This window comes from Fibroporia radiculosa, assembly GCF_000313525.1.
Source record: "Fibroporia radiculosa TFFH 294 genomic supercontigs, scaffold1045, whole genome shotgun sequence".
Classification (NCBI taxonomy): Eukaryota; Fungi; Basidiomycota; class Agaricomycetes; order Polyporales; family Fibroporiaceae; genus Fibroporia; species Fibroporia radiculosa.
Window position 1 is genome coordinate 36,025 of NW_012133256.1, and position 12,918 is coordinate 48,942.

Consider the following 12,918-nt stretch of genomic DNA (forward strand, 5'->3'; position numbering starts at 1 on the left):
ACTTTCTCATGTTATCTAGTTTCTGGTTCTGTTGCATGCCGTACTGTTTTGTATCCGTTTGTACGTGACCTAGTCTTTGTGATCGGAAAGTAGTATCTTGTCCTATCCAAAATACCAATATTACTGGAAGACATAAATATCTGAACTGGTAAAGTATAGAGATAGTGCGAAGCTGACAATGAGAGACTAGCTACGTATGTGGAACTATCGTGTCTCGGAAGCATGCTCCCAGCTTCCATCTCCACTTCCACTTGTGGGACTATCCGATCGTTCCCTTTCATGTGCGTGCATGCCCTCCTCGGGTTCATCTCTATATCTCGGGGTGATACCCCCAGCGGTAGAAGGATCATCATCTAAGAATCCGGCGTGCAAGTTCACTGCAGGTGACACGCCAGCAGGACGCAGCCGGGTTTCTTCGTCGGCTTCCTCGTCGTCTGATACTTCCCCGAAAGCATCATAGAGCTCCTTCGATCGCTGACCAACCCCTGCACCCTTGTCAACGGAGCTCAGGACGACCTCATCGCTTTCAGGTAAACTCGTGTAGGCGGCTTTCCTGCGTGCCGCGCGCCTCCAGAAAAATAGACCTGCGATAACGCCGAATAGGATGACGGCTCCTACGGCAACAAAGAACCATATCTGATTGGTGACCAGATTCGAGAGTTCGGCGAACCATCCTTCGTCTGGTGTGGGCGTGTTTGTGACTACAGCTGACGACTGTGAAGGATCAGCGGTGTCAGTCCCAGGTCTGGTACCGTTTTGTGGACCAACGGGGAAGGCAGGCTTGTGCGCCTCGCCTTCCGAATCACTGTGATCACCCGGGAGATGCGCAGTGGGTTTCGCGTACGTCTTGGTCGACGTTGGAACCGCTACAATAGTCGACGCTGGTATGTTAGCCTCTGGGTGAGGGGGAGGGAGCACTGTATCGACGGTAGGGACGTCGTAGATCTTGACGGGTTTGCTTGCATCCTTAGCAGAGCCCCATATAGTCATTGTCCAACCGAGGAATCGGCCTATCTCGCCCTCGTTATCCTGGTCAGAGACACGAATATTCCAAGTGCCTACAGGGCTCTCATCCCTACAACATAATCAGTCCACTAGTTTCGGCGCACGTAGACACTCCTCACCAGTGCTTCACGGTCATAAAGGTCCAACCGCGGAAGCCTGTCGTCGCTTTGTCCGCGAATCGCTTCGCGGCCAAGATACTCTTGACGCCATTCGGACTCACGAGCTCGACCTCCACGTCTCCTCTTCTTGTATGAGTGATCCACACCTGGATAGTAATATGCTCCAATGCGCCGAAGTTGTTTTCGTCCAGCAAAGACTGTGACAACGTCATTGAACTGGAGACACCTCCTGGGGCAATGATTGTCCCGCCAGTCGTTTGGTGAAAGAGATCCATTGTACCATTTTCCACCTGAACAACGGGTAGATTGATGAATGTCTGCGGCTTCACTAGCTGCCAGGTTTTGGCAGCTTGAACAAATTTATAGCCATTGACGGCGCCATATCCATATTTATAGCTGAACTGATTGCCTGAAGCCGTTATTTCCCAGTCTGGATCGTCCGGGTTGACCTTCGTCGCCGTACGAACGCACAAGTGTTGCAGATCACGCCATGTTAAATCCGGTCTGGTAAATAATGAGCTTGGTGTCGCATCGAATATATTGCAGGGACATACCGCACACCCAGCGCCAAAGCAAAGACACCAGCCGCATTTGGTGCTGCGGCAGAGGTCCCACCATGAGAATAAGAGCACTTGTTTTTCCCCCGGTCAGTGGTGGCCTAAGTCAGTCATCAGCTTCCAAGCACCAAGGTGCAGAGATGAGGATCTCACAATTGCGTTACCACCACCCGATGAATATGCCACGACCATATTAGCCGCACAAGCTTCTGAATAGGTCGGGTGAAGACCCCTAAAATCGATCGCGGCAACTGTAATGGAGAAAATGCTGTTTGTATAGCCATCGAAATTGCACTGGTCCGCACTTCTACCCCCATTTCCACTAGCAAAAACAAAAACGGAACCTTTGCCTTGACGACCTTTTTGGATGCCATTCACTATAGCTTTTCTGATCATATATCCTGGCCCTTCCATAGACTTGCCATCGTCCGGAGGTCCCCAGCTGCATGAATAGATGGACGTGTTTTGATAGTCGTAGTTCAGGGCTGCGGACTCGTCAACATCAGAAATGGGCCCTGACAATATACGCAGACCAGCGACTTTAGAGTCGTAGGCAATACCAACTCCACACAGCTCGTTCTTAACGGCAGCGACCTGACCAGCGCATCGAGTGCCATGATGATCGTCGAAGAGAGTCGGGGTAGGCAAATCCAAGTGGTCATTGAAATCATAGGAGCCCGCAGCATACTAATCAACAGTCAACTATCTTTGCGGGAGTTCCATCGACAGCTACTCACAAAATTGGCAGCTAGATCGTCGCTGGTATAGTCCAAACCATCATCCACAAAAGCAGTAATTACCCCTTCGCCCGTATGGCCCATTTCCCAAAGACCCGTTACATTCATCATATGGTGAGGAAATTGGTCATTGATGAGATGCCATTGCCTCGGAAAGTCCGGGTCCAGGATGCCCATACGCTGAGCAAATGCCTTCGAAGACTCTACCTGTTCGTCCGTCTGGCTTCCGGGATTTATAGGAGGAGGCGCACGCTTGACGCGCTGTCGCAAAGTTTGTGGCGAAAGATACTTAACAGAGGATGCTACGTGCCGGCTCAGGAGTGTCTCATCTGCTCTTGCGTAGGAATTGTGGACCGTTCCCGCTTGCAACCCCTCCCAAATCTGCATTACTGGGTCTAACTGCCTGCTGTCGAGAGCAGATGTAGGTTTTGATGCCCGCACGAGCCAATGATTATGCAGTTCTCCAGCCTGCTCTATAACCTCGACGCCTAGCGTTCGCGCAACATCGGCCAGCGAAGCACCTGCGGACGGATCATGTTCGAGGACATAGTAATTGTGGGTGGAGTAGTGTCGTTTCGCGGGCGAAGCAAAAACAGCATCGCAGCCAAGGAGCGCAAAGATAAGAGTGAACGGGAGGCGCATTAGGCCAGTGTCAGAAGGGAAGGGATAGAGGAAGAGACAATACAGCGCCCTGTAAGTACGGGTGGCATCTGCTGGGCCATACAAGGCAAGTGTCTCATCACGATCACAGCTGGGTGATTGCACTGCCAAACTGATCCATCACGCCACGAAAGCCAGTCGCTCACACTGCTTCTGCCACGGTCAAGGATATGGATATGTACAGAATAACTAAGCATACTTTACAGCCCACAAATTCGGCAGCGGTGTAGTTACAGCGGAGATTGCGCCGTTCATTCAGGAGCTAAAGCATGTTCAATCAACACATATCCTCGTGCATGTGGATCCTGCTCATCGACCAGGGGCCAACTACCAATCGTCATAGTCAAAAAGGGAGCGTCCAGAGGGGGGAGAACTTCTCCTGCTGCTCGCTGTGGAATACCATCATGCACAGCCAAGAGGTTTCCAACAAGAGGTCTTAGCCGCTGAGTGAACTCTTCTAGCGCTTCCTCATCCTCACGCAATCCAGCTGCTTCGAGATCTTTCAATAGAGTGCACTAAAATTTCCTCTGAGTAAGCCACATTTATTAGATAAGACGACACTAACCTCCTCATCGCACACCGCAACCTGAAGCTCGTCACCGACTTCGTCTTCGACTCGGAACCAGAACTGATAGAGCGTGCGGACATTGGTGTTACCTTCAGGATCCATCGCGTCGTCACACCGAGAACAGATACGATAGTGGCTCGAAATGCTGGTGAATGCGGCATGAGTATGTTTGTGCAATGTCAAGATCAGGGCATACTCCTCTCCACACTTTGTGCATCGCCTGGCGGCAAAATCCACCAAATGATCAGGGAAGAAGTCGACGATACGTGCTCTAATACGAAACTTGTTGGGGCACTTCTCACTGGTCTTGACTTCTTTGATAGACGTGAGGCTGCCCGCGTTGAGCTGCTGTTTTGGATGATCGGCGATCGAAGTAGACGATTCGATGGCAGGCCTGGACTTTCTGTGATTACGGCTAGCTTGCATACTCCGCTTAACCTTCGCCTTCGTCCGCGCTTCCCATTCTTCTTTACGTCTTTTACATGTAATCATTAGTTACTATCAGATTTTATACGAACAAGGACTTACCGAAGCAATGCCTGCAATGCATCATTCTTGTTATTGTTTGCCTGAAGTTTATTGATAAGTCTCTGCTCGCCACCAAGCCTCCCTACTAATTTTTTGAATGTATTGGAGCTCGGTCTCAGTCTTAAATTCTTGATTGAAACGAAATCGCCAGGTTCCAAACTAGCGGCCGTCTGAGCTTGTCCTGCAGCGAGAGAGATCTTAACAATACGATCTTGCATGTCCCCTGATCCGGTAATAGTCGCAGCGACAGGCGCCAATTCCGAGCAAGCCGTATAATCTGTGACGTATAGGAGGGTATAGCCATCTTTAGGTGATACAGCGAGGACCTGCTCTACTGGATTAGATTGGTAAGCATAAAGTGATAACCCTTTACCTCCACTGTGCAACAGAACATCCGGTCGGCCTCTACTTCCTCAATAAGTCTGTGTGGAAAGCTGTCGGGTATATTCTTGACTTCGGTTGCCCACTGAACTTTTCGTCTACGCAAAGAGTAAAAATCTAATTGTGGTGTAAGTAAGTTCACCTACTTTAACAGCTCTGCAAAATGCGGCTCATCTTCCAAGTTGTCCTCATCAAGCTTGTTCATACTCCTGGTCTGCGAAAACGAGGCCTCCCAGTACCCTCCGCTGCTCACCTTCATCCTAACGTTTCCGAAAAAATAGTAGTCCCCTTGTTTCAAACTCGGCCCTTTCAAAGCAGCTCCATCAAATAACTCGAGTTTCAGAATCTTCTTGGACAACTGTGGCGGACACCATTCCCTTTCCACAGGGATAAGATTCTGGTTTTGCGTATAATCGGTGACGTAGAGACTATAGACCTGATTGTAATTCTCATGACCATATAGCACCTATTCGGAAGAGTTTGAGGATGAGCAATCTCGTGCGGTGAATTGACTATATACACGAACTTCAACAGTGCAATTAAAGTATCCTTGCGGTTCGACGAAAGGTGACGCTTCCGAGATCGTTCTATGCACACGGCCTGAGGTAGCTCGCTTTGTTCCACTATCGATTTGATGAACGGTGCCCTGGTCAACGCTTGCATTCGATTCCGTGTCTTTCCACCAATCGTTGAGGCGAACACAATGTCGCATCTCTGATGCGTCTGGCTGGAATCTACACTTCCCCACGCCATTGTCTGGTATCATTTGTTCATCTGCACGAATATCAACAATTGCCCACGACCAGGGCTTGTAAGAAGGGGCTGTGCCGCATGGCCGTCCTTGATGCGAATCTCCCTAGTATGCAAAACCATCAGTCATGGGCAGCATTCTATCATGTCTTCCCCCCACACCTGAAGCTGGCGTATAACCAGGATATTCCCTGGACATGGTGTCGGCAGTGAGTCTTTGGTTTTCCCAAAGCAATTGACGGAGAAACCACCGGAGACATGCACACCCGGATCGACAAGGTGCAGCCTGATCTTCCACTCTGAGGAAGTGAATTAGAGCTTAGGATGAACCCTAAAAGGTGAACTACCGTTGGTGCGCGTCGTCTCTATGGACCCAGTAGATTGAACTACTCCCATGACGTTATACGATTTGCCCTTCGACTGAACCGCTAAAAGAGAGGTATAAAAGCACTATAATTGAAATGTGGGTGAGTAGGGAGCACCAGACACTGAGATAACAAAGCCGTTGAAGACGCACACAGTCGGCATGGAAGCCAGTCCGCAGGAGCTCCTCCGTGAGCTGTTCAGTTTTGGTCCTACTTTCACATAAAGTTATGGAATGACTGCCAAGATGTGATGACGATGCAAGTTGCTGAGAGGGAGGTGGAGCAGACACGCTGATATGTGTCGGAAGTTGGGGAGGAAGTATTCGTGGGGAAAGTGATCGCGTGTCCGACCTTCCCACTTGCATATCAACCGGATTGGGGGCAGCATTGTCGGACGTGAAGATATTCGTAATGGCTGCACCCTGTAAATGAGAATGTGCGATGGAATTAGCAGCTGGCGCCGAAAAAGGGACACTCATAGGTACAGCACTCTGCGCCCCGAGGAGCAGTACATGGTCAGAAATGTCCACGGAATCCTCAATCTGAACGATATCGACGGGCTGAGCAACATGCACCGGCGCAGAGAGGATATTTTCATCTTGACCGCTACCTCTTACTGCCTTTTGAGCCTGCTTCGCTCGCCGTGATTTGTTCTTTTCATACTTTTTCATCTTCTTCCGGGACATTCCATCCAGTGTAGAAGCGGAAACCATTTTGCTCGGGACGGACGGTATCTGTTCATCAGTCCTTTTCTCTTTCGGGAGAAGATCGCCCTTGATATACGCGGTACGTTCTATGGAATTGATAGCATTCATCGGTCTGTCTTGCCTTGTCTGCACATCTCCTGCGGTAATCACAGATAAGTGGAGAGTGCCTACAGCCGCCTTGACTGGAATTGTATGGGCAGCAGAACCCTCGGCACAAGATTCGCGGCGGTCGCTGGAAGATATTTCCATGAATGGAGAGCGGCGTAGATTAGCCACCAGGGGACCCGGCGTAATACTGGCAGCTGCTGGAGAATGGCGAGACGCTGTCACCAAAGGTGCGCGTTGGCCTAGAGTTATCCCTCCGATATTCATTGGTGCAATTTCCGGGGATAGGCAGCGCGAAGAAGGCAAAAAGTTAGACTCTCCATTGTCGACCAGTACCTCCGTACTGCCACTCGATCGGTCGACACCAGTTGCTGGAGTTGCATACCAGTCAGCTGCAGATGCATCCGAGGGTGTTGTTATGGCTTGGTCCTCGGCTAGCTTGTCGACTATCAAAATATAAAACGACAGTGGGTCGAAAGGGTGTATCGAAAGTTATCACTCACGAGCCCACGTATCAATAATGCGACCGGAATTACCGTTCTTCGTCAGCCTTAAAACAACGCCATCCTCATAAAGGAGAGTAGGGCGATTGGACTCAGGCTGTCCTATGACAGAACCCCGTAGTGCGAGACTGAACTTATCTCCAATAGAAAACTGTAACAAATCGAAGTAATTGGAGCACCGTCCTGAAAAAATGACTTGAAACTGGGTTTCCCGAGGTTCATCCACAGGGTTCACCACTACATATTGTCTGTGTGCATTTGATGGCCATTTCATGAAAACAGCCAAGTCCAAATATCCTGTATCGTCTAATTCGCACTGGAAAACATCTACGGCGCGCTTTTTGTGGATTGGATCGAAGTACGCGTCCCTGTCCGTCTCTCGTAGTCTTTTGGGCACTGAAGCTGTAATAGCTTCATGCGCGGAACGTTTCATGCCAACTTTCAAGACGTGCACAGAGAGCCGAGGATACGGGTAGAATGTGTCTGGCAGAGCAAAGAGACGACTCAAATGGGACGCGAAGTTCACCACACCACGACGCGCGCACGGACGCGCGCAGCACGTGGGCGAATCGTCATCAGCGTGTCTCGATCTTGGCCTGGGCTCGGCGTCCAGGTCTGTCCGAGTCTGGGTTCGCTGCGCTCGTCTGTCCCCACTCACCATCGACGAATCGTTAGTAATGTCTGAGATGTCTCTACCTGCTCTGTTCCGCAGAGCGCTGAATTCCGCAGCGAAAGCAAACAACATGCCGACCATTCAGGATGATACACAGGTAAGCCTTTATGACCCAATTTTCGCCGCTAGCTCATCCACAACCAAGTCATAGGAACTCATTCAGTCCGCGCTCTCGGATCTGAAACTGGTACACTCTCGTATTTCCGCCCTTGCTCTTTTTAGTGAAAACGAGCTCCTTTCGGACATTCCCACACGCGATCTAGTGTATCTATTGGTTCCGTTCGTCCTCGCCGAGGTGGAAGGTCGTGTGCGCACTGCGGATCCTGAGGAACGATTAGAACGCGCTGAAAGATCTCGAGTAAGTGACAAATGCTAATCATCAACCTAGCGAACCCTCATACAGCGACAGTCACTTTATTCAACCTTTCTGTTATATTTGGATATGTATGAGGTTATTCCAGAATCTGAGCGGGCGATCTATGCTCAAGCTAGCATGTCCGTGGGTGATGCAAGCCAGCGCCGAGACTTGAAGATCAAACAGTATCAGAAAGAGAAAGAGATCAAAATTAGGATAGCGGTATGTTCCACACCGAGTTTTAGCGACACACCGTTTATTTGAGAAGGAAATTCGCAAGCGCCGCAATCACGGCTCGCTCACCACCGACGTTGATTCGAATTTTGAATTAATTTCGTCTCTTATACCTGGAACTCGACTCAAAACGCATTCTCATACAACTGACTATATCGACGAGGATGACGAGGATGACGAAGCGGAAGACATCTTACGTGAAGCCGCACTGCTTCTTCTACGTCTAACATGTGCCCAGGCGCATGCACAAATGCAGAGCTTGGTCCAAGAAATTCAGTTGTTGCGCAGCGCACCATCACAATGCGTATCCCAACATTCCGAAGATCCTCGTCATGTGAGGGGTCGGGAGAATAATGACTTGTGGAGATTAGATGCACCAGTACTGCGAAGCGGGCCAAACGGCAAGGGACCATTGCTTGACCCCAGCGGCAAAGTCAGTACTCCCCCTGAGTACCCTCGAGACAGATGTGCTGAACTTCCTAACAGCCTCTTCGTCCATTCACAATTCTTCCCTCCTCGTCCAGCCGGGCACAATTGCGGGCAGAAGTGTTTCAACCAGATCATCGCCTGCCCACGATGACAGTTGATGATTACTTAGAAGTCGAACGCCAGCGAGGGAACATTATTTCCGGTGGAGGGTATGAATTCTACTCAATTCCTGTACGTTAGCTGATCTGATGTTCTACAGAGCGCAATCAGAGGAAGCGCCAACAATCAAAGAGCAATTGGCATTGGACGCTGAAATGAATGGCACGGTGTTTGGGGAGGATAAAGCAGAGGAGAAGCGACAACAAGATGAGAGATGGGCACAGTACACCGATACTCATCAGCGTGGTGCAGGAAACACTATGAATCGAGGATAACCGAGGTTCAAGAAGACCAGAAGTCTAGCACTGTCCCGTGTCCAATGATGGTATGGGCTTGAGGGCAAATGTGTACAATATCTATATATTTCTGTAAATTCCTGTATTTTCAGGAGAAGACGAAAATGTATATGCAAGGCCACTACTCTGAGGGATTAGTATGGCGCGCAGCTGCAAGCCTAACCGCGGCCAGCATCAACAAGGATCTAGCCACGGAAATTAACAGTTGCACGATGACGCATCGGGTACCTCATTCGTCGGCGGTGCTGTTACGTCAATTTCTGGCGGTGAACGATAAGAACCTGCATAAAATAATGTAAGAGGAGGTATCGTACTGGTGTTCTGCGTCTCGGAAGCTTCAGTCTCTTTCTCCATACCCACCAATTCCATAGCAATCTTCTTGAAGAGACTCTTGACATTATGGCCGGCTTTCGCAGAGGTCTCCATGAACATGATCTCGAGCTGTGTTGCCTTGGTGTTAGCTTCCTCCAACATGACTTGTCTGGCAATGTCAACAGTATTGAGGAAATCCAATGTCCAAATTGAAGAGACACATACCGCTTATCAGACAAATCTGCCTTGTTACCCACTAGCACAATAATCACGTCACTCCCTCGTTCTGAGCGAACGTCGTCTATCCATTTTGATGTTGACAGGAAGGACTGACGGTCTAAGTTTTATAAAATAAGCCTTCCGTGTGGAATGATATACTAATCACCCACTTGTAATGTCAAACACGACTATAGCAACAGAGCAGTCTCGGATGTAAGAAGGAATTAGCGAGCGATATCGTTCCTGTCGTATGATCTTAGTATCAAAGGTGTGCAGACGCACAAGCTTACTCACTTGACCAGCAGTATCCCAAAGTTGCAGTCGTACAGTACGGTCTTCGAGATACATTGCTTTGCTCAGGAAGTCAATCCCTATTGTGGCTTGGTATGTGTTGTCAAATGTATCGTACATGAATCTGGGGAGATATGTTAATTATCCCGTGCGTGTACTATCATAATTTCCACTACTTGACCTCGTAATGAGACTGGTTTTGCCAACGCTTTGGTCTCCCAGCAGCACAATCTTGCTGCGCTTAAGCGGTGGGGAAGAGAAGTCGGCGGACACTGGTGAGGTCGCCATAGCCTGATGGATTTTCGAAAGCTTGTCTCTAAACTACGTTGATTGGATGAGCCCGCTGTCCTTGAGGGCGAGCACGAGCCTCCAAGGGGCAGTCAGCAACGATATCCGACAACCTGGTACCGATCGCATCGAGTCCTGGAATACCACGTGATTCTCGCCCTGGCTTGTCCGGAACTGGAAGATGGCTTGAGACGGTTGGTAATTCCTTCAGCGCGCAGTGCTCAGTTTGCAAATAATAGCCAAAAGACCATGAGGATCACACAGAAAATAGCGGAATACAACGACAAGACACATCCGTTTTATACCTTTGAATTCTTTCCCCCAAAAACAGATCAGGTCCGTGCTACTCATACCAGTTAGCATCAATCGAGACAGTTACGCTTCTCCAACTACAGGGATTCGAGAATTTACTCCCTCGAATATCGCGTCTGGCTTCTTTGGAGCCTCTTGCCATCAATGTCACCTGGGGCGCTGGAGGGAGTACAAAAGAGCGAAGTCTTGAGCTGGCTGCAATCACACAGACCCAGCATGGCATCGACACAATCCTGCATCTTACCTGCACGAACATGGAGCAGGGAATGGTTGACGACGCTCTCACGGTGTGTAAATGGCGAAGCACTCGTCCGTCGTATTTGTACTAAGGCCAATTGGCAAGAACGCGAAAGCGCGCGGAATTCACAATATTTTAGCGCTACGGGGAGGTATGCGTTTCATGGTCAGAGCATAGATCATTCAGCTCAGACATGGTAGATCCGCCGCGGGGAGAAGAATACTGGATTCCAACAGATCCGCGATTCACTTATGGAGTCGATCTCGTCTCATATATTAGATCCTCTCCTGAGTTTTCTTCCGAATTTTGCGTAGGCGTGGCAGGTCACTACACCTGTTCTGATATATAGATGCAGCACTTATCGAGTGATCCATAGCATATCCGGATGGGCACCCAGATAGAGAGACCGATGACGATGGAGAACTGGAGCACCTCAAAGCCAAAGTCGATGCCGGCGCGGACTTCATCATCACTCAGCTCTTCTATGACGTCGACGGCTTTCTCCAGTGGATGAAAAAAGTCAGGAGTAAAGGTAGGTGGTTTGTTTTAAAGATGTGGACTCGTCGTTTTCACACATCTTAGGCATTCAAATACCCATCATCCCAGGGATCATGCCCATACAGACATATGCGTCTTTTCTTCGCATGACCAAGCTCTGCGGTACCCGTGTCCCACCACATCTTATGTCTGATCTTGTACTTCTGCGCGTGCGTTTCAAGTGACCAGTCTTCCAGTACAAGGCTGAGTGTATCATTGAACAGCATGACGATCAAAAAATCAAGGACTATGGCGTTGATCTCGCCGTCAAAATGATCAAGAGACTCACCGCAGAAAGTGACATCCGCGGAATACATCTTTGTACTCTCAATCTTGAAAAGAGTGTTACTCGTGTCCTCGGAAGCCTGGCATGGATTGGTGGTAGCTCAAAACCTATGAACCAACTCATTGCGGTAACATTGCTTAGACTTGTTGTGGGAAATTGGTTGATGTATGTTGTTAGGACGTGCCCTCTGGCCCAGAGTCGCAGTTTGTTATCACGCCACATAACGCCACAGACTCGGCCACCAATTCTTTGGTGGTCTCTGGGCCAATCGCAGAAGGCGAAGTGGGAAAAGGAGAGCTCAACAATGCTGCAACTTGGGACGACTTTCCAAATGGCCGATTTGGAGACTTCAAGAGTCCGGCATACGGCGAGACTGATTTATGGGGTAGTTCAATTATGTCGGTGAGGGTGCCGTTAACTGCGTCTATAAAGATACACTGTTCACAGCAAGGCCATCTATTCGCAGCGACATCAAACACTTGAGCAATGGGGCCATCCCACAACAACTTCCGACCTGACCAATATGTTCCTGCGACATTTACATTCTAAAATTGCTACTACGCCCTTCTCCCCCACACCACTATCGCTAGAGTCTCTTATTATTATCCAGCATCTAGAACGTTTAACGCGGAAAGGCTGGTGGACGGTGGGTTCGCAACCTGCCATCAATGGCGCGAGCTCAAGCGACGAAATTGTCGGCTGGGGCCCGCGTGGCGGATACGTGTACCAAAAGCCTTTTGTGGAGTTCTTTGCCGATGCGGCAGATCTTAAGAAGATTGAGAAGAAAGTGGAAGAGGAGGGTTATGGATGGGTTGATTATTTTGCTGGAAACGTCCAGGTAACATCGTGTATATTCGCGTGAATTGACGTGACATTGACGTACTTCTAGGGTGAGTGCAGAACGAATGTCCCAGAGGGTGGCAGAAACGCTGTCACGTGGGGAGTGTTTCCTGGACAAGAAGTTACTCAGTCAACTATTATCGAGAGGGAATCCTTCTTGTCTTGGAAGGTAAGTGGCGCTCCGCCCATGCGATGGAGCATATCTGACGTCTAGAAAGGATGAGGCTTTCTCGATATGGGCCGAATGGGCATCATTCTACCCTCCAAACTCTCAAGAGCGGATTTTGCTTGAGCGGATCCGGAATGAGCGGTGGCTGATTAGCATTGTGCACCATGATTACATGAAGCCATCTGCTTTGTGGACTTTCCTTGTCGATGGCGAGACTCTGGTATAGATGAAGACACGTTAACGGTCCAGGACGTTGTAGCTTGAGATAAGCGGTGAAACAGACATAAACGATGTA

At 49.4% G+C, this 12,918-nt stretch overlaps 5 protein-coding genes across 5 annotated transcripts; 2 read left to right on the forward strand and 3 right to left on the reverse strand.

Annotated features, from left to right (window-relative positions):
• Positions 1 to 204: 204 nt before the first annotated feature.
• On the reverse strand, positions 205 to 3,060 carry FIBRA_02020 (uncharacterized protein; the record flags this gene model as incomplete). The annotated part of the gene is made up of 5 exons (XM_012323910.1): positions 205 to 1,075; positions 1,125 to 1,628; positions 1,679 to 1,782; positions 1,835 to 2,368; positions 2,419 to 3,060. 5 exons carry the CDS (start codon positions 3,058 to 3,060, stop codon positions 205 to 207), a joined length of 2,655 nt encoding a protein of 884 aa, XP_012179300.1.
• A 269-nt stretch (positions 3,061 to 3,329) lies between these two features.
• Positions 3,330 to 7,418, reverse strand: FIBRA_02021 (uncharacterized protein; the record flags this gene model as incomplete). Its single annotated transcript, XM_012323911.1, has 11 exons — positions 3,330 to 3,593; positions 3,644 to 3,791; positions 3,843 to 4,121; positions 4,175 to 4,500; positions 4,548 to 4,653; positions 4,702 to 5,021; positions 5,082 to 5,411; positions 5,468 to 5,604; positions 5,653 to 5,755; positions 5,823 to 6,928; positions 6,986 to 7,418. 11 exons carry the CDS (start codon positions 7,416 to 7,418, stop codon positions 3,330 to 3,332), a joined length of 3,552 nt encoding a protein of 1,183 aa, XP_012179301.1.
• Positions 7,419 to 7,671: 253 nt separating this feature from the next.
• On the forward strand, positions 7,672 to 9,110 carry FIBRA_02022 (uncharacterized protein; the record flags this gene model as incomplete). The annotated part of the gene is made up of 6 exons (XM_012323912.1): positions 7,672 to 7,755; positions 7,810 to 8,016; positions 8,068 to 8,235; positions 8,282 to 8,680; positions 8,734 to 8,885; positions 8,936 to 9,110. The coding sequence occupies 6 exons, from the start codon at positions 7,672 to 7,674 to the stop codon at positions 9,108 to 9,110; spliced, it is 1,185 nt and encodes a 394-aa protein (XP_012179302.1).
• Positions 9,111 to 9,329: 219 nt separating this feature from the next.
• On the reverse strand, positions 9,330 to 10,241 carry FIBRA_02023 (uncharacterized protein; the record flags this gene model as incomplete). The annotated part of the gene is made up of 5 exons (XM_012323913.1): positions 9,330 to 9,612; positions 9,669 to 9,780; positions 9,833 to 9,905; positions 9,957 to 10,077; positions 10,135 to 10,241. 5 exons carry the CDS (start codon positions 10,239 to 10,241, stop codon positions 9,330 to 9,332), a joined length of 696 nt encoding a protein of 231 aa, XP_012179303.1.
• A 249-nt stretch (positions 10,242 to 10,490) lies between these two features.
• FIBRA_02024 (uncharacterized protein) lies at positions 10,491 to 12,849 on the forward strand (the record flags this gene model as incomplete). The annotated part of the gene is made up of 11 exons (XM_012323914.1): positions 10,491 to 10,577; positions 10,637 to 10,840; positions 10,897 to 10,942; positions 10,992 to 11,114; positions 11,168 to 11,323; positions 11,374 to 11,498; positions 11,553 to 11,741; positions 11,792 to 12,016; positions 12,081 to 12,452; positions 12,504 to 12,623; positions 12,673 to 12,849. 11 exons carry the CDS (start codon positions 10,491 to 10,493, stop codon positions 12,847 to 12,849), a joined length of 1,824 nt encoding a protein of 607 aa, XP_012179304.1.
• Positions 12,850 to 12,918: the final 69 nt, after the last annotated feature.